The following is a 25774-nucleotide window of genomic DNA, read 5'->3' on the forward strand; positions in this document are numbered from 1 at the left end:
GTGTTAAATGGCTGCATAAAGCAAGCATTTGTTGACTCATGTTGATAAGAGTATTACAACTTGAAACTTGAAAAATATCCGTTTAAGGTAGATACAAAAAGATTAAAATAAAAAAATGCGATTTGCGATTAATCGCGAGTTAACTATGGTCAATCATGCGATTAATCAGATTAAATATTTTAATCGATTGACAGCACTATTTTATTTACTACTATTTATTACTTTTACTATTAGGCTATGTCTACACTACTATGACACTAAGACTATCCTACAACCTACTATGCTACTATTTCTATACTATGCACTCAGAGTGAAGTACAGTACTCACGTTCGGCACTGCTAGACAAACAATACCAGTTATCCTGAGCTGCCAGAGGTGCACCCCTCCCTCTGACTTGTTGTACAGAACTTGTAAGTCGCTTTGGATAAAATCATCAGCTAAATGATTGTAGTGTAAAATGTAGTTTAATATGATTATATTTGGCTCCTGTGGGACAATTTAGTCCATTATGGATTTCTCATTAGACCTTTGTCTATACAAATGAGCTAACTTTGAGATATACTGTATTTGGTAATTATCTCCACCAGACGGAAGTGTGCGTCTTTCTGTCTGTGAGTGATTCTATCTGTCTGCAGCAAATCTCACAAACTACAGTACCAATTTGGATGAAATGTCACATTAGGCCAAGGAATATTTTTCAGATCGGTTAATGACCGAAAGTATTTGATTTCCATCATTGTCCATTGAAATACATATTCAGTATGAAGTTACATCTTTTGAATGCAAGAGGGAGATATACACAGGTTCGCTCAGAGATTTTACAGCTTTTTGAGCTGTTTACAACAAGGACATGCCACAGTGAACTTAATGTCGTTGCTATACATATAATGCCTAATGTGTAGGCTACTGTCTGTCAGCTGTCCTTGGTAGGCTAGTTTTTCTTCTTCTCGCAGACAGATCTCTGTGTATGTTGTGTGAGTGTGTTTGGCTACCGGTAATCATAATTAATGGTAATAGATGGTGTCTGGATTAATGCATTCTTTTGCTAAATATTGTAGGTGTGTTTGTTTGCTCTGTGTGCAAATTACCACCTGCCGCACCTTTCTAGTTGCCTATGTGTTACCATGTCAATGTCTGTGCTTCTTCTTAAGATTAGATCTAAAATTTACATGATCACCAGGGGTTGGTCTCTAATTTGATAGGCCAGCGGTGTACAGTTGTCTGGATCTGCACTCTCCCTTGGGATGTAGTAAACCAGCCATAGTCAATGTATAAACAGTAGGCTCAAACGCCTCCATGTAGTCAGAACAGGGGGCTATACGTCTGGGATACAGTCCCCCGGTCATTTCAAAAGCTACTCTGAGTTTGTGGTGTCACAGACAGGGAGATAGTTTGTGGTGTCACAGACAGGGAGATAGTTTGTGGTGTCACAGACAGGGAGATAGTTTGTGGTGTCACAGACAGGGAGATAGTTTGTGGTGTCACAGACAGGGAGATAGTTTGTGGTGTCACAGACAGGGAGATAGTTTGTGGTGTCACAGACAGGGAGGTAGTTTGTGGTGTCACAGACAGGGGGATAGTTTGTGGTGTCACAGACAGGGATATAGTTTGTGGTGTCACAGACAGGGAGGACTGGGAGGTAGTTTGTGGTGTCACAGACAGGGAGATAGTTTGTGGTGTCACAGACAAGGAGGACTGGGAGGTAGTTTGTGGTGTCACAGACAGGGAGATAGTTTGTGGTGTCACAAACAGGGAGATACTTTGTGGTGTCACAGACAGGGAGATAGTTTGTGGTGTCACAGACAGGGAGATAGTTTGTGGTGTCACAGACAGGGAGATAGTTTGTGGTGTCACAGACAGGGAGATAGTTTGTGGTGTCACAGACAGGGAGATAGTGGGTAGTCGTTGTTTACACTGTGATAGCAAGAGTGACTGAAGTAAGAATTAAGAGTGTGCAGACCTCGTTTTTTCTTTTTACCAATATTAAAACAAATTTAATAATCCATTTAACTCATTCAGCACCAGAGGGCGCTGTTTACTGTTACTGTTGAAAGGCCAGCGCTTTAAAGTATAGGAATACATGGCGGTGTTTGCAGGGCTAAAACTATATTATATATTATAGCTATGGATATAATAATATTGCCCATTTGATATCACCTATCTATCGTTCAATATTAAAAAAAAGGTAATCCATACATTCCCGTTTTTATACCATGGTGAATATGACTATAGTTTTAGAATAATCCTGTCTAATCCCAGAAAACTACGCTATGCAGCAATACATGCAATTCACTAAAAACTTTGTAATTTCTCGCCTGTACACGCTACTATTTTGAAATCGCATCTATATTATCTGTATTATGTTTCATCATGAATGCATGAAAGGGGGAGGGGGGGGGGGGTCGTTTTTTTATGCTTTGATCGTCACCAACGGAATACGTTACACAGTACATTACACACATACCCTCCGATCGCAATGAAGGAATTATTGGATCAACACAATATTGATACCATAGCCCTTACCTTGACTAGGATGTACCCCAAAAAGAATATTCCAATTATCTGATCGCCATTCCAACTTCCAAGTATTGATGTCGATCGTGTTGCCACCATAATCCACCAAAGAACATGAATCGGGAGTGTTTGATTCATATCAATCCATGCGTTATAACCGCTCACCATGCCCGACTAGGAAAAACCCGCCCGGACCTATATAATCGACACACACCCAAATACATAGAGTTTCAAAGGATGTGGAATACCGGCCGCAACCCACCAGGCGGCGGTATTGGACTTTTGCGATCTCAGACCCATTCCCAATGATAACACCAGGCTCTCTGGATGGATAATGAATGGAAATAGCTAATAAAAGAAATAACGACCAAAACCCGACTATTCTCGGGTCTGGCGCTGAACGTTCGGCGAGTTAACCCGACTATCATCAGGTCTGGCGTGGAAAGTGTTAAGTGATTTGAATTTAAATGGACTGTGCCACACAGTCTTCCATCTCTGATTGTGGAAGTGCCTTTTAGCACAGTGACTCTCTCTCTTTAATCTCCCCCTATCTTCCTTGACACTCCTCTAGTTTGAGCCGCTGTTTGTGTCATTGGCTTTACACATTAGAGAGCGACGCTGTGCCGATGACGAGCTGTCAGCGGAGCCCTGCACAGACCCACAGGACCCTTTATGACATGTCCTTTCACACATAATGTGCACAATGGAATCTTTACAGGGGACGTACGTAAACACAGCAATGGCGGAGTCACATACAGTAGGATTTCTCCACCGCCTGATGTCCTTGTTGTTTGATTGACTCCATTTTTGATCGTTCGACTGCATTTGGTAGCCTATTATTTATGCACTGAAAATAAGAAACAAATCAAAAGTGACCAGATTCATGTCAGGTCAATAGGAGGGGGGGGGGGTTCATCTATGGAGAGGTCAATAGTCAGCTGTGAGTTCATTCGTTGATTCATTTCTTTTTAAAAAAAATTCTGACTGGCAGCAAAATAGCAAACATGTAAAACCCTCTCATACTGAATCTAATATCTGTGCCTCTCTATCAGAAGGCAATGGTCAGACTCACCAAGGTGTTAATGCATTCACAAGTTTGAGACTAGTGTCACGTGAATTATCACAAAGTGTGTGTGTGTGTGTGTTTATTTCCAGACAATGTCACACGTTGTGTGTGTGTGTCCTCCAATAAAAAACGGACAGTGTAACATGATCCAGGGGATGCAGCACACACAGCAGGAATGAGATGAGAGACACAAGACAATGCTTTGTGTCGATGGAGTGACAGCGGCTCAGGAGGTAGAGCGCTCGTCCCGTAATCGGAAGGTTCCTAGTTTTGGCAGCGTTTCGAAGTGTCCTTGAGCAAGACATTTAACCTAACTGCTCCAGATGAGCAGGTTGGGCACCTTGCATGGTTGCCTCCGCCATCGGTGTGTGAGTGAATGGGTGAATGTGAGACATAAATTGGCACACATCTTTTTTGGATAGATATAAATGCAGTCCATTTACTATTTGGAGTGATCCAACACATGCCCTTTGAAGCAGTATCTTGTAATATAATAGAATTGGACAGAATGAGCTAAAACTCCATGCCTCCCAGAAAGTTGATTACATGCTTGACTTAAAGGTGAGTCATCAAAAAACAATGCTTATTTATAATCTCCACACATATCCCAGAGCTCCAAACGGTACACATATCCCAGAGCTCCAAACGGTTTTACACACATTCATTTAGTTTGACAGTTGTTGAAAGGTAATTGAGTTTGACTATGCCCCCCAGTGATTTCACGGAAGGACACTGGATCCTTGTGTTGTGTTAATTACAGCTCAATTAAATGATTATTGATTGAAAGTAACATAAAGCCATTATTTATATTACAGAAGAGAGCATTAAGATGTGAACCCTATAAACTTTGAGTGTCTTTTCATAAACATTTCTTTTCATGAAAATAAACCATTGGAAATATTTATAGACCTCCTGATTCCCCCTCTGAATCTACAAATGATATATTATCCACCATTAACTCTTTAGATCGTCCAAATGAAACTATTATCTTGGGTGACTTTAACATCAACTGGCTAGATCGATCATCTAGTAATGTTCGAAACCTATTTGGCAATATCAACTTAACTCAACTCATAAGTGAGCCTACTAGAGATGATTCTAGATCCAAGTCCCTGCTAGATTGGATTCTCGTCACACATCCAGATAGAATCTCAAACTCTGGTGTATTACCCGATAGTTTCAGCGACCATGAATGAATGAATGAATGAAAACTTTATTTAACAGATTGCAGAATGGGTACAATACAGTACGGCTCAATACATACAATTGTTAAGGGGATGCAGACCTGAGAAAGACGTTTGTCTTGTTTCCATCAGGGTCCCCCATTTTCAATTCATATAGACATTTATGACATACACAACATACATGACATTTATGGCATAGGGACATATAGGTATTTAGTACTGATACATTTGTGACATAACGGTATTCAAATATACAGTACTGTTACCCCTAGATCCTGACAGCGTATATACATATGATGGGGAGGGGACTGTACATTACCATTCTATCATTTTCTGCATTTGGAAGATAAAGCTACCACGTCTTCCACCAAGATTCATCAGGATAAGACAATGTAGGAATTTGAATACTGAGCACTTTATTCAAGATATAACATCTATAAATTGGGACAGGTTTAAATTAATTCCATTTGTTGAAGATACATGGAATTTCTTCTATACTGAGTTTACTAATCAAATCAAATCAAATTTATTTGTAAGGCCCGACAACACACGTTAATGTCCCCATGGGCCGTACACTTCTTCTTTAAACAAGTCAAGAAGAAACATCACAATAAGTGACCATAAGGTCACCACAATAAGTCACCATAAGGTCCAAAAAATATTAAATAAATGCAAAAAATTTAATAAATGCAACACTCCCAGACATACCCCACGCGAAGGTAAGGAAAAACTCACTAATACCTAGCAATAGGAGGGGGTTAGAGAGTTCCCATGTTTGTAGTGGGCGGAGATGGAGCAATAAATACGTGAGCATATTGCACCTGTTACTGATTTACTGTGTTAGGGTTTACATGTTTACAGATCAAACTATAATTTTGTATGTACACTTATATGGGAACATATATATATTGCCGATCCTCTTGGGAGGAATCAGTGTGGACTGTGGCGGTGAGCTTGGGAGAGCGTCTGTCAGTGCATAAGTGTATTTTGTTGTCCTGTGTTTTTGTTTTGTTATGTATTGTATTGTATGTTTTGTATTTTATGTTAACACATCCACCGCCGGAAACGCTTTAAAACGTCATTGCCCGCCATGCTTTGACCGCCAGACCACGCTGTACAGCGATATTGAGATCAATATAAATTTTTTTCGCCATGGCATTCATAATTCATATATACACCTCCGGCGCTGCAGCTGGACCCTACGGCTCAAAAAAACAACTGCTCAATACCGCCGCCTGGTGGATGGTCGGGCGAGTTACACTGGTAAACAGGATATGGGGGCTGTGCGTCGATGAAATTCATCCGGCCGTCAGATATTGTTGCATGACTCCCGACAGACACAATGTACATATCGATCGCTTTATAAACTTAATAATCGATATGATTTCGGCGTTTATTTGCGACATACAAACCGGAAATGGACCTAGGCGATCGACGTCCTATACCTGGGATCTTTCACCGCCAGTCTCATTGACGCACGGTAAGAGGACGCTGATGCTATTTTCAGCCCAATTGTTTATTCTTGTCACTGCAAACCGATCTGATCAATATATCACCCATACTACATAAAGCATTTACTGACGATCACGGAATTATAAACGACCCCCCCCCCCTTTCATCCGCGCATGATGACGCATAACGTATAGGATCATATACAGTTGAATTTTTTTATATAGCGTGTATCGGGAATAAACGGCAGTTGATAATCTATGCGTTTATGCCTATAACTCACGTTCTATGAATTACTGCAGAAAACGATAAAAACATACTTATATTCTAGAAGGTATTTTTGGAAGAATCTATGAATGAAAAAGTATAACGTTCCTACATCCTGAACGATAGATAATCGATGTTGAATGGGCCATAGTAATGTCAATTTAGCAATACAATTTAAAAAGTTATAGCCCTGCAAAGAAGGTGAACATCTCCATAGGCTTAGAGTGGTGGCAGTGAGGCTACATTGATGGATATAACCGTGGCAGGGAATGTGTTAAGGACCCCCTCGAAAACGAGATAGCATATCTCAAGGGGTTTATCCTTCAAATAAATTAAAAAATTTAAAATAGTTCACAAAGTAGATTCAAGAGAACATACCAATGAATTATTTATTAAATCCAGACTATTGAAACTTAAAGAGTTAGCTGAAATACAGACTTTATTAGTTTTGTTTAGAGCAAAATGCAGAGTATTACCAGCAAATATACAGAGGTTGTTCCCTGTCCAGATGACAGCAGAAGGAAATTCAATTTTAAGTACCAATTTGCACGAACCACCTTAAAACAGTTATAGGTGTCAAACTATGGAACTCTTTGCGGAATGATGAAAAGAGTTCTACTAATATATTTCACTTCAAAAGGTTGTATTGCAGTTTAGCATAACAGGATAACATAGCATAGCATTACAGTATAGGCTAGTAGAAGTAGTAATATAGTTATAGCAGCGTAACATAGAATAATAATATATTAAAATATTGTATAATACTGTATACCAATATGGTGTAGTATAAATAGTATGATTTAGTTATATTATATTATAATAAAATAAAAATAATAAAATTATATAGAAGTATAATATAGAATAATACATTATATAAATGTACATTTATGTTGATTTAATTTAGTTGTGTTGATGTTTCCATTTTTGCAAAATGGGTATGTACATTCTGTTTGGTTTGGGGACATTGCAATAAGTCTATCAGTGTGCTGTATGTGTGTAGGGGCAGGTACAAATACATTTTTATTCTTCCTGTTCCTTTCGGCCATGGAATTTGGTGGATCATATTAATATGTACTGTTGGACTGTGGTAATTCCATGTATGAATAAATAAATGATGATGATGATTATTGATTGATTAATTGATGATTAATTATTGCAATAGGGATTGCAATAGAGATAGCTATTTTTTACATATTTGCTAAATGAAGTATCTTCAAAAGGTATGCAGTGGAACAACAGAATAGAATAGAACAACTTAATACTCAACCGGTACTGTAATCGACCAAATGACAAGACAAAGATTCAACACAAACAAGTCAATGTTGTGTCACTTAAATACAATAAGCCATGTTCTTATGCAAAATCATGACTACGCTGGCAATGCAGAAAGTTATCTACTATAAAAAACAAATCCCTATCTACATTGCAGAGCCATGCAAAAATGGTGACTTCATACAAGTAAATTGACTAAATTACAGTACGTTCCGTCACTTAAACCTTTATTTTCTGCATTGGCCGAGTTGGAAAGAATTTGGACAAACAGGAGAATGTTTGACCCCAGACCCTGATAGTTGCATTACTCTCATACAGCGTGTCTCCAGTTTAGCTATTTCTATTGTTGTGGTATTTCCTCTTATTGAGTGCAGAGGCTTTGTAAGTTTGTACAGAAACGAGCCTTGGGTGTGTGTCTCTGTGAGATTAGTATTGTTCGGTATATGAGAGCGTGTTAGATGTGTGTGTGTGTGTGTGTGTGTGTGGGGGTGGCGTTGTGTTATTTCATCATCGGTTTTTCCAGTCATGTTTTGGGCGTGTCCATGTACATGTGTCCTGTCTGTCAGTGATTAATAAGAGAATGTACTTTCCACCCCTGTCCTCTGTTCTCCTGTCCTCTCTCTTCTCATGTCCTCTCTTCTCATGTCCTCTCTCTTCTCCTGTCCTCTCTCTTCTCCTGTCCTCTCTCTTCTCCTGTCCTCTCTCTTCTCCTGTCCTCTCTCTTCTCCTGTCCTCTCTCTTCTCATGTCCTCTCTCTTCTCCTGTCCTCTCTCTTCTCATGTCCTCTCTCTTATCATGTCCTCTCTCTTCTCATGTCCTCTCTTCTCCTGTCCTCTCTCTTCTCCTGTCCTCTCTCTTCTCATGTCCTCTCTCTTCTCCTGTCCTCTCTCTTCTCCTGTCCTCTCTCTTCTCATGTCCTCTCTCTTCTCCTGTCCTCTCTTCTCCTGTCCTCTCTCTTCTCCTGTCCTCTCTCTTCTCCTGTCCTCTCTTCTCATGTCCTCTCTTCTCCTGTCCTCTCTCTTCTCCTGTCCTCTCTCTTCTCCTGTCCTCTCTTCTCCTGTCCTCTCTCTTCTCCTGTCCTCTCTCTTCTCCTGTCCTCTCTCTTCTCCTGTCCTCTCTCTTCTCCTGTCCTCTCTTCTCATGTCCTCTCTTCTCCTGTCCTCTCTCTTCTCCTGTCCTCTCTCTTCTCCTGTCCTCTCTCTTCTCCTCTGTAACTCTAAACCCAGAGCATGCAGCACAGCAACTAAGAATAGCAGATAAATTGTGCTCTCTCTCTCTCTCTCTCTCTCTCTCTCTCTCTCTCTCTCTCTCTCTCTCTCTCTCTCTCTCTCTCTCTCTCTCTCTCTCTACACTTCACTTTCTTTCCCTCTCTTCTCCCTATACCCCCTCTTCTCTTTTGAAACTGCAGGGTCCCAGTAGGAGGTTATACACTTCCTCAGATTCAGATTCAGATTCCTTTAATGAGCCATACTGTATGTGTAAACATATTGGTAATTACAGTATGCATTTTTATATGCTTTTTTCCACATAACAAACAGCAATAACAAGACACAGGACAAAGACAGTGCAGTGAAGGATGAATCATTCCAGCTCAGTCCCAGTGCAGTATTTTTGCCAGTTCCTTTTCAGTATAGAGTAAAAAATGGAGGTTATGTAACAGAACATGCCGTGAGCTATGAGTCCAGCGCAGGGCATGTTCACGTGGACCCCACTCTCCTGTGTATTGTGTGTTGATCATTGGAAATACAGCTATTATTATCATCGTCAGCTTATTGCATGGCGCTGGGTGGAGAAAGGGATAAGCCTGTCACTAAACTAGATGAAACCAGATAGCCAGAAAGGAAAAATCATGTAATAGATGTCGAATATCAAGTAAGATTCTGACAAAACATTCTCCTTCTCAATCCATATGGAGGGGAGATTCAGCAGAATTCTAGCAGTCTGTCTGTTGCTCCACAAACCGTTACCTCATTGCACCACATACCATCATTGGCATGACAACTAACTGTGTGTGTGTGGGGGATGGCAGATTTAACCTGTGCACATGGACTGCCTAAATGTGCGACAGGTGCACAGCCACCCCAGCTCCCACTGTTTTATAAAAAAAAATATTTATCCTTTATTTAACCAGGCCTGACCCAGGTCAGATGTGGCTGCTTATGTAACCGGTCTTATTTGACATGACCCGAGTGGGAGTTGAACCCCGGTCTCCCGCGTCGCAGACCACTATACCAAGAGGTGAATTCACTTCTTGGTAATGGGTCTGGATGCCTCTGGGGAGTGAGTTTTACTTGCAGTACCGCTTAACGTCCACAGCCACTTCACTATACACAGTCCATTGTGACTGTGTGGATAGACACACGGTACCTCCGTTACACTTAGACCAGTCATGTCCTCACCACACTAACCCTCTTCTCTTCTCTTCTGTTCACAGTGCCCTCTACCCCAAGGGTGTGTGCAGCGTTGGTGTGCGAGTGAGTGAGTGTGTGTGAGAGCTGGAACCGCGGCAGCCATGTCGGACCCCAGGGACATAGATGAGGATGCCATCCTCAAGGGCCTCAGTGCTGAGGAGCTGGACCAGCTGGAGTATGAGCTACAGGAGATGGACCCCGAGGTGAGGGCTGACAACCGTCCCTGAACCGGTTTTATTATTCTTTTATATGAATATAAAAGTCTTTATTCATCTATTTCCCGGGACCATCCCAATATCTGTTTTGTACCATCCCAGACACATTTTCTATTGTCCCCCGGGATGTCAGGAGGCCCTAATGACCTATCAATTAACCTAAGGACCTATCAATACCACGTTTCCTATCAATACCTTCTACTATCAAGTACAATCTGATCCATTACTTTTACTGAACAATACACACTTAGACCATTAGCTTGGACCAATGTGATTTAACTGAGCTATGATGTAACTCACTTCTCTCGATTAGACAGATGTACTGTAGCTTCCTTTGGTGTGTGAACAATGCAATGATTAGAGAGATGTAGCATGCTTATGATTAGAGAGATGTAGCATCCTTATGATTAGAGAGATGTAGCATCCTTATGATTAGAGAGATGTAGCATCCTTATGATTAGAGAGATGTAGCATGCTTATGATTAGAGAGATGTAGCATCCTTATGATTAGAGAGATGTAGCATGCTTATGATTAGAGAGATGTAGCATCCTTATGATTAGAGAGATGTAGCATCCTTATGATTAGAGAGATGTAGCATGCTTATGATTAGAGAGATGTAGCATGCTTATGATTAGAGAGATGTAGCATCCTTATGATTAGAGAGATGTAGCATGCTTATGATTAGAGAGATGTAGCATCCTTATGATTAGAGAGATGTAGCATCCTTATGATTAGAGAGATGTAGCATGCTTATGATTAGAGAGATGTAGCATCCTTATGATTAGAGAGATGTAGCATGCTTATGATTAGAGAGATGTAGCATCCTTATGATTAGAGAGATGTAGCATCCTTATGATTAGAGAGATGTAGCATCCTTATGATTAGAGAGATGTAGCATCCTTATGATTAGAGAGATGTAGCATGCTTATGATTAGAGAGATGTAGCATGCTTATGATTAGAGAGATGTAGCATGCTTATGATTAGAGAGATGTAGCATCCTTATGATTAGAGAGATGTAGCATGCTTATGATTAGAGAGATGTAGCATCCTTATGATTAGAGAGATGTAGCATCCGTATGATTAGAGAGATGTAGCATCCTTATGATTAGAGAGATGTAGAATGCTTATGATTAGAGAGATGTAGCATCCTTATGATTAGAGAGATGTAGCATCCTTATGATTAGAGAGATGTAGCATCCTTATGATTAGAGAGATGTAGCATCCGTATGATTAGAGAGATGTAGCATCCTTATGATTAGAGAGATGTAGAATGCTTATGATTAGAGAGATGTAGCATCCTTATGATTAGAGAGATGTAGAATGCTTATGATTAGAGAGATGTAGCATGCTTATGATTAGAGAGATGTAGCGTCCTTCTATGTGAGAACAATAGGGCTGACCCCTATTAGTCGATTAGTCGACTAATCGGTCGAAATGAGCCGTAGTCGACTGGCCAACCTCTTAGTCGAATAAAAAAAAATATATATATTTTTTTTATCATTCTTTCCAAAAGAAAAGAGGCCTAGAAGCGTGGCTAACGCTAATGGCACGCATACCAGAGGCTAACTGCCTACGAAAACAGGCACAGAGGCACTGAAAGAGGATTTCACCCGTGACCCGTCTAATGAACACACTAGACTAGACAAAAATCAGTGGACGAATTGCATGCTTTTTCAGAGGACAAGAAGCCTTCAGTCGACTCCTTCAGACATTAAGCACCCCCCACAGCCCAAATGGAATGATTAAAAAAAAAAATTATTATAATATTATATATATATATATATTTTTTTTTGTCGACCAATAGTTGACTAATGGCAAATTTTTGCCAATCATAGTCGACCATCCAAATTCTTAGTCGGGGACAGCCCTAGAGAACAATGTGCGCTGTGGTTAGCACTGCTGCCTCACAGCAAGAAGGTCCTAGGTTTGAATCCCAGTGGAAGGCCTTTCTGTGTGGAGTTTGCATGTTCTCCCCATGTTGTCTCCCCATGTTTGCTTGGGTTTCCTCTGGGAACTCCGGTTTCCTTTCACACCATGAAGACATATGCATGTTAGGTACATACTGTAACTGTACCTGTACGTTGTGGCTGGAGTTGGTCCCTTGGGAAAGGGCTATGGCTGCCCACTGCTTCTAACTTGTTCCTAATTGGTGGGGATGGGTTATTTTGGGTATATGTAAAGTGATATTGCCACTATAGAGGCACTTCAAGAGTTGGGCAGGTTAAATCAAGCACCCAAAAAGATTAAAGCAAGAGTGTGTATTTCCTGTCTACACAGTACAGCGAAAACGTTCCCACTGCTGCTGTGCCATTAGAGGCACATTCTGAAAACTCTACCTGTTTTCTACCCAGAAGACAACACTGCTTCTTCCTCATTTGAAATTCAGTGATGGTTGGAACACTTCATTTTCCGCACAAGTGCCACTTACTGGAAAGAGTGATGGGGATCTGTAATCTCAGAGCCTCTAGGTCAGGGGTCTGAAACTTGCGGCCCGCGGGCCAATTACGGCCCGCTGGATGATATTTTGCGGCCCCCTACTTGACATCAAAGTTTAGTGTTAGTGCGGCCCGCGCGCAACTTGTTGCCGAGTCGTTGCACGAGTTGGAAGTTTTATTTATTTTATCACTTGTAGGCTACCATAGCGCAGGCTCATGACAGCAACGTTACGTTTGTGACTTGGTTGAAACGTGATTCCGGAGTGATACCAAGTAAAGTGGAAGGGAAATGCATCCTTGCTATCTCCTCTGCAAGCAGTGCTCTGCATGTCTGGCTACAATGCCGTCTGTGTTTGTGTACTCTGCTCTGGTCCAATCACATTCAGTGTACCGTCAGGGTTTTTCTAGGCTGGTAAAGCTATGCCTCCTAAAGTGTGAATCGGAAATACAGAAATACCGGCTACAGGCTTTCCGGTTTCCGGGCACCCCCAGTTCTGTTTATAGTCCCCAGTGAAACAAACAACAAGCAGACGCTCGTACACCTCGAAAACAAGACAATGGAGTTATCAGCGGACATTTTCAACAAAACAATTATAGAAACGTGTGAAGTGCACAATATTTCCTCGTTTAAGCCACTGCAGCGGCTTTGCCTTAAGAATTTGCTACATGACCGGGACGTTCTAGCTTGTTTGCCGACAGGATTCGGGGGGAGTGCATTTTCACGAGCACCTGTCGTGATTTCAGGGGCGGGACTTTCTACCCGATTCACACTTTCAGCCGTAGTGCTTTACCAGGCTTTATCTCTTGAGATAAAGCTGGGAACGAGGTTAGGGTTTTTCACCCTTCACCCACAGTCTGCGAATCAGATGCAGAGTAGGGGAGTAGGGCGGGTCTTCACGGACTGCATGTCGTCTCTCTCTTTCAGTCCGAGTCAGAGCAGAGTTGACAGCGCATCTACAGTAGCCTCGCTCCCAGTTTTATCTCTGTGAGATAAATGTAGCTAGCCTAGTTTCGCCAGCAGGCAGCCAGCAGAAAAAGATGGCATGTTCAAAGATGGGCAGTAAAAGACAAGTCGACTGCAATTCAAAGGTGAATGGACTGAAAAATATGCGTTAATCCTGAGTCCCAGCATCCAAACCAATGTGACTAATATGCCAAGAAACGGTAGCTCTTGTGAAGAGTGGCAATTTGAAACGCCACTACGAAACAAAACACAGTTATTTTGATGCAACCTTTCCTCAAAATGCAGTGCTAAGAACCACAAAAATAAATGGAATGAAATCATCATATCAAGCTGCAAGCAGAATTATTGTTAAATCTATGTCACAATGAGAAAAAGCAACCAAGTCCTCAGTGGCATGGGTGTTGGCTAAACACAAGAAGCCATTCTCTCTCTCTGATGCATACATAATAAAGTAATGTATGACTGAAGTGATGGAGACCATGTTTGAAGGCAAACAACAGCAAATCCCCCTCAGATCGCACAGCAACCAGAATAACTGAAATACTGGCTGGTGATTTGATTAAACAGCTTTGTGATAGAATAAAAAAAATGCACAGTGCATTTCCATAGCTGCATGTGGATGAGTCCACTGACACCACTGAGAAGCCTATGTTCTGAAGAACCGTTCATGTTCTGAAGAACTGTTCATGTTCTGAAGTGTTATTGCTAAAGATTGAGAAGATTGGATCAGTTGTACTTTTTTTTGGAATACTTGAAACCCTTTTTTTGTGGAATATTTTATGCGGCCCAGCCTCACCCAGACTCTACCTCCAGCGGCCCCCAGATAAATTGAGTTTGAGACCCCTGCTCTAGGTGGTGGTATACACATTAGAACAGTCAATTTCCCTACACACGTTGTGGAAGAAGATCATCTGACTCAAATGGCATCACTCTATACATCTCTATGAGCACACCCCAAGTAGTTCAAATGTGTTCACATGTGAAACTATATTTCAAAGTGTATTAAGGATAACGTGACCCTCCTTAGGTTGGCAGAGTGGAAGGTGGTGGGGGAAAAGAAAGTAGCACCTAAATATTGATGCAAAGCAGGGGACAAGTGATGATGAGTAAAATGTAAAATTAACCAGGCAAGATCAGGGAACAAGCCTGTAATTAATCAGGTGAGAGCAGAGAACAAGCCTGTAATTAATCAGGTGCGATCAGGGAACAAGCCTGTAATTAACCAGGTGAGAGCAGGGAACAAGCCTGTAATTAACCTGTAATTAACCAGGTGAGAGCAGGGAACAAGCCTGTAATTAACCTGTAATTAACCAGGTGAGAGCAGGGAACAAGCCTGTAATTAACCAGGTGAGAGCAGAGAACAAGCCTGTAATTAATCAGGTGAGAGCAGAGAACAAGCCTGTAATTAACCAGGTGAGAACAGGGAACAAGCCTGTAATTAACCAGACGAGAACGGAGAACAAGCCTGTAATTAACCAGGTGAGAGCAGGGAACAAGCCTGTAATTAATCAGGTGAGAGCAGAGAACAAGCCTGTAATTAACCAGGTGAGAGCAGAGAACAAGCCTGTAATTAACCAGGTGAGAGCAGGGAACAAGCCTGTAATTAACCTGTAATTAACCAGGTGAGAGCAGGGAACAAGCCTGTAATTAACCAGGTGAGAGCAGGGAACAAGCCTGTAATTAACCAGGTGAGATCAGGGAACAAGCCTGTAATTAACCAGGTGAGAGCAGGGAACAAGCCTGTAATTAACCAGGTGAGAGCAGGGAAAAAGCCTGTAATTAACCTGTAATTAACCAGGCGGGAGCAGGGAACAAGTCTGTAATTAACCAGGTGAGAGCAGGGAACAAGCCTGTAATTAACCTGTAATTAACCAGGTGAGAGCAGGGAAAAAGCCTGTAATTAACCTGTAATTAACGAGGCGGGAGCAGGGAACAAGTCTGTAATTAACCAGGTGAGAGCAGGGAACAAGCCTGTAATTAACCTTTAATAACCAGGCGGGAGCAGAGAACAAGCCTGTAATTAACCTTTAATTAACCAGGCGAGAGCAGGGAACAAGCCTGTAATTAACCTCTAATGAACCTGTAATTAACCAGACGAGAACAGAGAGCAGAGAACAAGCCTGTAATTAACCAGGTGAGAACAGAGAACAAGCCTGTAATTAACCAAACGAGAACAGAGAACAAGCCTGTAATTAACCAGATGAGAACAGAGAACAAGCCTGTAATTAACCAGACGAGAGCAGAGAACAAGCCTGTAATAATTAACCAGACGAGAACAGAGAACAAGCCTGTAATTAACCAGACGAGAGCAGAGAACAAGTCTTTTTTTTTATCCCCTTTTTCTCCTTATTTTTCTATTTTTCTCCCATCCCAATTTCGTATTGCCAATTCTCCCCTCCCCTGTCTTGAACGTTGCTAGACTATGCCTCCCACTGGTCGGCTGTAGTGAGGATAGAAGCCTTGCATCACGTGTCCCCTCCGTTACACGAGGAGGCAGCCTGTCGCATCTTTTCACCAGACAGCGCGGACTCTCAGTGGCGAGGAGTAACGTGTGGGAGGCTCACGCTGCCCCCGATACTTCCTGTCTCTGCTGTGCAGGCGTCACCCAACCGACCTGTAGGAGTCGCTGTCCTCAACGTCCAATCCCCACCCATCGACTTCCACCCGCTACCTCTGTCAATTGAGATAGTATGACGACTGGTCCAAGCCGCAGGCAATGCTGACACCGGGATTCGAGAGCAGAGAACAAGTCTGTAACTAACCAGGCGAGAGCAGAGAGCAAGGGAAAAGCCTGTAATTAACCTGTAATTAACCAGGTGAGAGCAGAGAACAAGCCTGTAATTAACCTGTAATTAACCAGGTGAGAGCAGGGAACAAGCCTGTAATTAACCAGACGAGAGCAGAGAACAAGTCTGTAACTAACCAGGCGAGAGCAGAGAGCAAGGGAAAAGCCTGTAATTAACCTGTAATTAACCAGGTGAGAGCAGAGAACAAGCCTGTAATTAACCTGTAATTAACCAGGTGAGAGCAGGGAACAAGCCTGTAATTAACCAGACGAGAACAGAGAACAAGCCTGTAATTAACCAGACGAGAACAGAGAACAAGCCTGTAATTAACCAGGTGAGAGCAGGGAACAAGCCTGTAATTAACCAGGTGAGAGCAGAGAACAAGCCTGTAATTAACCAGACGAGAGCAGAGAACAAGCCTGTAATTAACCAGGTGAGAGCAGGGAACAAGCCTGTAATTAACCAGGTGAGAGCAGAGAACAAGCCTGTAATTAACCAGGTGAGGGCACAAGTCTGTAACTAACCAGGTGAGGGCAGGGAACAAGCCTGTATTTAACCTGTAATTAACCAGACACAAACAGCCTGGGGGAGTAGTTGCAGTGGGTGAGTCTTACACATAATCAACAACTGGAAGCTGCCTAGTAAGCCAGAGTCTACTGTTAGCTACTGAGCACCACTGGAGCAGTTGAGTGTTAATTGCCTTGCTCAAGGGCGCTTCGTCAGTACTTGCCTGCTCAGCCCAACCTTTCAGGCTCAACCCGTTTTTCACGCCTTCTGGGACCTGTCGTTCCCCAGTTAGAAGTGTTCAGTGTTCCAAGACGCAGTGTTGAGGCAAACTGTAGGTATATACCTTACTTATAGCATCATACAAACACTCTCCCACCACTAGGGTTGGGTACCTTTCACATTTTAACCGATACCGGTACCTGTGAATCGATACCGGTACCCAACGGTATCTTTTTTTGGTACTTTAGTCTCTAAAAATGTAATCTACCTACCTCAGTTGTGAAAAAAATATCCAAACTTCAAACCACACTTTCAACCGTTTTCGGCTTGCCATTGCCCCGACTGCTTTGTTGTTGAATCAAGTCAAATCCTAGGTACGTGTATATTGTGCGTGTGAGCGTTGATGTGAACGTGCGGCACACTTCATAGGTTTCGTTTCGTGGTAAACTAAACATTGACGTCGTAAAAAAATGCAAGGGAAAGCCTGTAATTAACCTGTAATTAACCAGGTGAGAGCAGAGAACAAGCCTGTAATTAACCTGTAATTAACCAGGTGAGAGCAGGGAACAAGCCTGTAATTAACCAGACGAGAGCAGAGAACAAGTCTGTAACTAACCAGGCGAGAGCAGAGAGCAAGGGAAAAGCCTGTAATTAACCTGTAATTAACCAGGTGAGAGCAGAGAACAAGCCTGTAATTAACCTGTAATTAACCAGGTGAGAGCAGGGAACAAGCCTGTAATTAACCAGACGAGAACAGAGAACAAGCCTGTAATTAACCAGACGAGAACAGAGAACAAGCCTGTAATTAACCAGGTGAGAGCAGGGAACAAGCCTGTAATTAACCAGGTGAGAGCAGAGAACAAGCCTGTAATTAACCAGACGAGAGCAGAGAACAAGCCTGTAATTAACCAGGTGAGAGCAGGGAACAAGCCTGTAATTAACCAGGTGAGAGCAGAGAACAAGCCTGTAATTAACCAGGTGAGAGCAGAGAACAAGCCTGTAATTAACCAGGTGAGAGCAGAGAACAAGCCTGTAATTAACCAGGTGAGAGCAGGGAACAAGCCTGTAATTAACCAGGTGAGAGCAGGGAACAAGTCTGTAATTAACCAGACGAGAACAGAGAACAAGCCTGTAATTAACCAGGCGAGAGCAGGGAACAAGCCTGTAATTAACCAGGTGAGAACAGGGAACAAGCCGGTAATTAACCAGGTGAGAGCAGGGAACAAGTCTGTAACTAACCAGGTGAGAGCAGAGAACAAGCCTGTAATTAACCAGGTGAGAGCAGAGAACAAGCCTGTAATTAACCAGGTGAGAGCAGGGCACAAGTCTGTAACTAACCAGGTGAGGGCAGGGAACAAGCCTGTATTTAACCTGTAATTAACCAGACACAAACAGCCTGGGGGAGTAGTTGCAGTGGGTGAGTCTTACACATAATCAACAACTGGAAGCTGCCTAGTAAGCCAGAGTCTACTGTTAGCTACTGAGCACCACTGGAGCAGTTGAGTGTTAATTGCCTTGCTCAAGGGCGCTTCGTCAGTACTTGCCTGCTCAGCCCAACCTTTCAGGCTCAACCCGTTTTTCACGCCTTCTGGGACCTGTCGTTCCCCAGTTAGAAGTGTTCAGTGTTCCAAGACGCAGTGTTGAGGCAAACTGTAGGTATATACCTTACTTATAGCATCATACAAACACTCTCCCACCACTAGGGTTGGGTACCTTTCACATTTTAACCGATACCGGTACCTGTGAATCGATACCGGTACCCAACGGTATCTTTTTTTGGTACTTTAGTCTCTAAAAATGTAATCTACCTACCTCAGTTGTGAAAAAAATATCCAAACTTCAAACCACACTTTCAACCGTTTTCGGCTTGCCATTGCCCCGACTGCTTTGTTGTTGAATCAAGTCAAATCCTAGGTACGTGTATATTGTGCGTGTGAGCGTTGATGTGAACGTGCGGCACACTTCATAGGTTTCGTTTCGTGGTAAACTAAACATTGACGTCGTAAAAAAATGTATATATATATATATATATATATATATATATATATATATATATATATATATATATATATATATATATATATATATATATATATATATATTCATACTTTTAATTTTTTTACAGTACCGAAATGAGGCACAGACGGATCTCACGTGAATCGGTACTCGGTAGTACCGACGTGATTCGGTAGGTACCTTTAAAAGTACCTAATTCGGTACCCATCCCTACCCACCACACCACACCTCACCTCTCACTTCGTCTTCTCTCCCACTCAGCCCAGGCTCTAAATCAGGACTGATTCAAGACGTTTCCCTACAACCTCTGTACCATTATTCACATTACATATCCTCTGACCACCTCTCCCAGAATGCCATGCTGCCAGCGGGCTACCGGCAGCGTGACCAGACCAAGAAGAGCTCCACAGGGCCATATGACCGTGACGCTCTGAGTGACCACCTGGAGAAGGAGGCCTTAGAGGACCCGGACAGGGACGACCTGGTGCCCTTCACTGGGGAGAAGAAAGGTGAGTGTCGAGTTTAATGGTCGGCACAAAGCTATGCACTACAAGCTAAAGGGAAGTGGACAGAAAGGTCATGGTCTTTCCAGAAACATATCATGGTATCTCCATCACTTTTTGTAGGACTGTCAAAGGAAATACATCATGGTTTAAACTGGATTATACCATGGTATTATTAAGTACAGAGGTGTTACCATGGGGATACATGTTGGCAATACCATAGTAGGTGTGAATGTGAATTTGAATATACATGAATGATGTGAGTTGGCAGTGTAATAAAGACATTGACTTGAAAGGTGCCACAAATACTGTACTAGACAGATTGTAATATGTATTGTGTATTGTGTATCAGTTGAGGATGTATTCATGAATCTGTCTTGATACGACTTTACATTATTTTAGATATCTTCTCACGTATCCTTTTCCCCTAAAGTATACCCCTAGGGGTTAACGATGTGAGAAACACCTTCAAAAGGACAGTTTTCCTAATAGCATAGGATTATTACTCTGTCCAACACTGGACTCCATGGTGACATGTACGGAGCACACTGTATTAACCCCAGGGTCTTTTATTTTATAATAGCTGGAGTCTGTACTGCATTGGTATATGAGGCTTAAAATGGTCCCGTCACTTTTAAACACTAGCATAGTGCGATAACACTAATGCACAGACCTGCACACATTTGGATTGCTTGGTCCTGAGAACACATAAATACAGTGCTCTAGACACAGTATGGTAGCTCGCTTTCAAAATGACTGGAAAGAGTCTGAGCAACGCCAGGCTACACAATAGTACTCTGCGATGCACCATTGCACAGAAGTGCAGTGCTCTTAGTTACAGGTCTCTATGGGCTTTGTGCGCCTCACTGATTCTTCTGGGTACTAGAGCTGTTTTCCATTTACATTGCGTTCCCGTGGGCTGACATGTCTGGGCCTACATCAGGAAATCACTTGGCTCAACAAATTCAATCATTGCAAAAACAATGTAGCCTATTATTGGTTTGAAAAAATACATTTGTCACCAAATCTGTATTATTGTTTTTGAGCTTTACAAAGCATGTGAATGAGCAGAAGGAATGAAAGTACAAAGTGGGCCGCAGTGGAAAACTGACATACTGTAATAAGGTCAATAAATGTGTAAGAAGCCCTAGCTTACCACTGTTTTAGGGAACATGATCCTACCAGAGCTTTTTACCAAAACAGAAACCAATCTACCATTTTGGGACACTGAATTTTGCTGTTCATCAAAGGCTTTAGTAACTTTAGTTCCTCAGTAGACTGAAAAAAAACTACAACAACAAAAAAAAACATGATGGTTGCTTGTCAAATGTTATCTCGGGGACAACCAGTCACTTGACTTTTCATTACTTTCATAGTCAGCCCCACATAACATAAATCGATAGAAAGGGCATTTCCTAGAGTATCAAACCACTTAACCCTTTCACTACCACACTACAGAAGGTTAACCCTTTCACTACCACACTACAGACGGTTTAACCCTTTGTCACGTGGCAGTGAAAGGGTTAACCTTCTGTATTGTCGCAGTGAAAGGGTTAACCCTTTGGTAGAGTGGTAGTGAAAGGGGTACGTTTCCTCTTGGTACACTAATATGGTCGTTCACCCCAGGGAAAAAACGCCACTTCTTTCAGTAGCCATTTTGTCTCCCAGTGGTAAAAGAGAAAACATTTTCAAATGTTGCTATAGCAACACTGAGACTGACCCTCATCTACAAACACTGGCTTCCATGACAAAACTACCAACGATAGAAGACGGTAGTTATTTTTTCCCTGCGCATGTAGAGTACTTTTCTTCTAAATAGTAATTGAAATGGTCAGGACCCATGCCTTCTTTCTCTCTCTCTCTCTCTCTCTCTCTCTCTCTCTCTCTCTCTCTCTCTCTCTCTCTCTCTCTCTCTCTCTCTCTCTCTCTCTCTCTCTCTCTCTCTCTTCCCCCCCCCCCCCCTCAGGAAAAGCCTTTGTGCCCAAGGCAGGAGCAGGTAAGATCCCAGATTCAGAGCAGATCACCTTGGAGCCAGAGCTGGAGGAGGCCCTGAAGAATGCCACTGATGCTGAGATGTGTGATATCGCAGGTTAGAGAGACACACACACACACACACACACACACACACACACACACACACACACACACACACACACACACACACACACTTGATCGCTCATCTCATAATTTTCCCCATATCCAATTTGGCCTTCAATTGTGTCACTTTTTATTCACTATTTATTGCAAGTACAGGGGACGCACGTTGGAAATTTGACTTCGTCATTTTGGTGGTAACACAACAAAGTGTCACAATACAGACTGACATCTATGGTACAAGGACGCATAGACAGGACCTCATAGGAAGTGCAGGTAGACAGTACAAGAGATGCATCCATTTTGCAGATCTATATAAAGTCAATCTAAATGCAAACTGTTGGCAGTATGGACATAATATTGTCTCACTAATTACTGCTTCAGGCAGGGCTACTCTGCTACCCCCCCCTGTCCAGTCACAGCACCACTGTAACACACCTGGATTTGAACCCCCACCCTACCTGGCCAATAGAGATAGTGGGTAGTAGTACTAGTTAGGTATAATATAGAGTATGATATAGACATAGAGTTTTGATGAACAGGTGAACAGTAGTAGAGATAGCCGATTCTATGTCTCACGGCGTGACCCCATTGAGCATTTCCGCTCTGACATTAGTCTCTGTTGTAATGTTGACCAACACTGTGACGTATAGGATTTCAGACTTGTTGCAATGAAGGCTGACACACCCTGATTCCTCATGCTGTCAGCTAAGTGACGAATGAAGCTCAGTAACACCGGCTGTTCTTATAGTCGTGATCCAGAGCGGGTTTCACTGTGACGAAAGACACCCTACTAGCTGGTCAGCTGTAGACGTCCCTAACGCTGTGAATCTACACCATCACAGTATACCAGTATGGGACACAGCGCAGAATGACGTGGCTGAACTGTTTCATCATTGTGGCACTGAACCACATTGCTCCATTATGTAGTCCGCTGCAGACACCGAGGCCACCTCTTTCCCCTCACGCTGGCAAAACCCACTCCCATACCAACGGACTTGTGGGTAACACGGGATGCTGGGCCCACTCCCACACCAACAGACTTGTGGGTAACACGGGATGCTGGGCCTGGGCTCCGATTCCCCACGCTCAGCAACACCAAAATAAATAAGCTGGTCACAGGCCACCCGAGGAAGGGTGGAGTGAGTTGAGGGGTGGGGGGTGAGGGGTGGGTCAGAAAGCTGGCTGTTGGGCAAAAGATACACTATCTGTTTGAGCCAAACAAGAAGAAGCCATTAAGGTTAAAATGGACAATTACAGAGCAGGAGCACAGCTTTTTCCCATGTGTGACCCTTGAGGAAATCGTGAATCATTGTGAAATATAATGTCTCTTTTATAAAAAGAATTGTTCACCTCTGTGTGTTTTGCTTTTCCTGTAGAGTGGTGACTTCATAACAACTCCTAACAAGGAGCTGATTATCATTCATTGTATTGGCGGGATAAGGCATTTGCCATCATTCCCCAAACAATGGTTATTTATAGGTCTAATTTGATATTGGAAGAATTCAAATACCGTAGCATAAACAGAGCCTATTTCCTAGGTGCAAAACATACATCTCCATACATGAGGTAGCTCACGTGGGGTATAGCTCCCAAGAAGAGAAAAGCAATACACACTCGTGACTATAGATTTTGTAATTCACAACACCGTTTTTGTTTGTAGTTTTTGTCATTTTAGGATGATTTCCACCACTGCTATTGCCATATTAATATATGCCAATTAGCAATTTCTTTCTGTGCCTCATCCCTCTGAAGAACACATGTATGTATTCTAGCAGTGGCATCAACAGTGCAGAATTAACCCTTTGTGGCAGCAAATGGTCCACAGCAGGGGGTTTCAGTGTCTTGTCTTTGAGGACACTTCGACAGGGATGAGCACATGGTCATGGGGGCTCAAACCTGTGGAAGGGTCCCTCTCTTAATGACCCGATCACCCAGAATAAGTCTTATAGTAGGCTACACTCTAATATAGGCTAATGCATAAGTATCAACATAATACATAATACCTTTCAGTTTGTACTGAAAAAAAGTTTTCCAGGACACAATACATTTTTTTTATATGGTTCTAATTAGCAGACTGAGATGACCTATGCATCCATCTATTTTTGGTCGTCGTTGTGTAAATACCCAACTATCTGGGGATCCACAGCTCGGAAAGCCTTGAGAGCCCATGACCTGCCAACCACTTAGCTAGCTGATCCAGCCCATACGAGAGGCTCTAAGTAACATCCCAAAACCCAGCCTCACTCTTCGTTTAACAAGAGAGGCAGGCAGACAGACAGGCAGGCAGACAGGCAGGCAGACAGACAGGCATCCGTAACGCAGGAGTAAGGGGAGCAAGTGTGTCCAGCTAGATCAGCCTGTCGTGGGCTCTCATTGAGACCACCGGTGTAAGCCTGGAGAGAGTCCAGATGAGGATTAAACCTTGGTTAGCCCCTGTCAGTCTTTTGTTTAGGCTATTTGGCTCGGGGACTAAGTGGGTGGGTGGGGGATGAGGCCACACTAGCCAGACAGCCCAGGTCTGTGGGGCCAAAGAGAGAGTGAGGTAGAGAGTGAGTCACTGTGGGAGATTTAATTGTCACTTTTAATTTTATTTGTGGAAACAAAACTTTTGGTGCTTTGGGTTTTTTTGTAATTGTGAGTCATGGTTGCGTGGTATACCTAGAGTGTTATGCTCAGAGCTACATTGCATGCCCCCCCTGAGCAGGCAGCTGTCTCCCCAAGCCTCTCCTGACAGGACCCTTCCCATGGTTCCCTGCTCCGGACCAGGGGACTGCTGGGGTGGGGGTTTGCTGTCGCAGCAGTTGGTGTGTGACACAGTTTAGCGGAGAAACGCCAACTGCCTGTAACAAAAGCAAGTGAAGCACTTTAAAAACGTCTACCTCCTGCTGGCAGAGCGACATGACAAGAGACAACAACATTTAGCAGCTCATTGAGCACGCTGTATATTTTTAGGGACTCATTGTGCTTCATCTTGTCGTAAAATTAGCTACGCTTAGCCAGGCTCACTCACAGGCATAGCTGGAATTCAAAGCTCAGCTCCCTCGGGGATGCTGTCAGTGCGGTGTGTCTATATAAGCCTCACTCCGGGGCAGAGAGACAGCCAGCCATTAAAAGGGAACTACGCCCAATTTTAGAGTTCATATGTGCTGTTCTTCTATGATCTAAGACAGTCCAGTGATATTAGCAAACACGGAGCAACTCTCTCCCAAGTCCAAAAACTAGAGTGCTAAAAGTAACATTTGTGAGATGACTGGGGTCATGAGGTTTGAAGCTCCTCCATAGACAATGAATTGGGAATCATGTTCTATAGACAATGGATTGGGAATCATGTACCATAGACAATGAATTGGGAAAGATGTTCTAGATGACACTGAGGACACCCAGGGGAGTATATGCATACATTTTCTGTTTCAGAACTGAGAACACTACGATAGAATCAACTTAATTCACGTATATAAAAAGTCAAGACAAGTCATTATGTGCGTCCACAAAATGTGTCTCCCATTCATTGACGTAATGGAATTAAATAACTTAATTTGGGTGGTGTTCCCCTTTAAGTGTAGGCTCATTATGGACGAGAATAACATGCCGTGTCCCCCTGCCTGCATCACTTGAATAAATGCACGGTGTCATAACCTCCTTGTGGGGAATAGAGACTCTGACACACACACACACACACACACACACACACACACACACACACACACACACACACACACACACACACACACACACACACACACACACACACACACACACACTGAGATTAGGGCCAGTGACCGAGTTCCCCCCCCTCTCTCTCTCTCTCTCTCTCTCTCTCTCTCTCTCTCTCTCTCTCTCTCTCTCTCTCTCTCTCTCTCTCTCTC

At 42.7% G+C, this 25774-nt stretch overlaps 1 protein-coding gene across 1 annotated transcript in view; it reads left to right on the forward strand.

Moving 5' to 3' along the window:
• Positions 1 to 25774, forward strand: part of tmod4 (tropomodulin 4 (muscle)) — a 43958-nt gene that overhangs the window by 6335 nt on the left and 11849 nt on the right. Inside the window, exons 2-4 of the mRNA XM_084335814.1 lie at positions 10188 to 10367; positions 19661 to 19817; positions 21778 to 21900. Of these exons, the coding sequence (XP_084191940.1) occupies positions 10266 to 10367; positions 19661 to 19817; positions 21778 to 21900 (382 nt within the window). The 5' untranslated portion in view covers positions 10188 to 10265. The remainder of the gene's footprint in view (positions 1 to 10187; positions 10368 to 19660; positions 19818 to 21777; positions 21901 to 25774) is intronic.

The sequence above is a fragment of the Notolepis coatsorum genome, assembly GCF_963971535.1.
Source record: "Notolepis coatsorum genome assembly, chromosome: 19".
NCBI lineage: Eukaryota > Metazoa > Chordata > Actinopteri > Aulopiformes > Paralepididae > Notolepis > Notolepis coatsorum.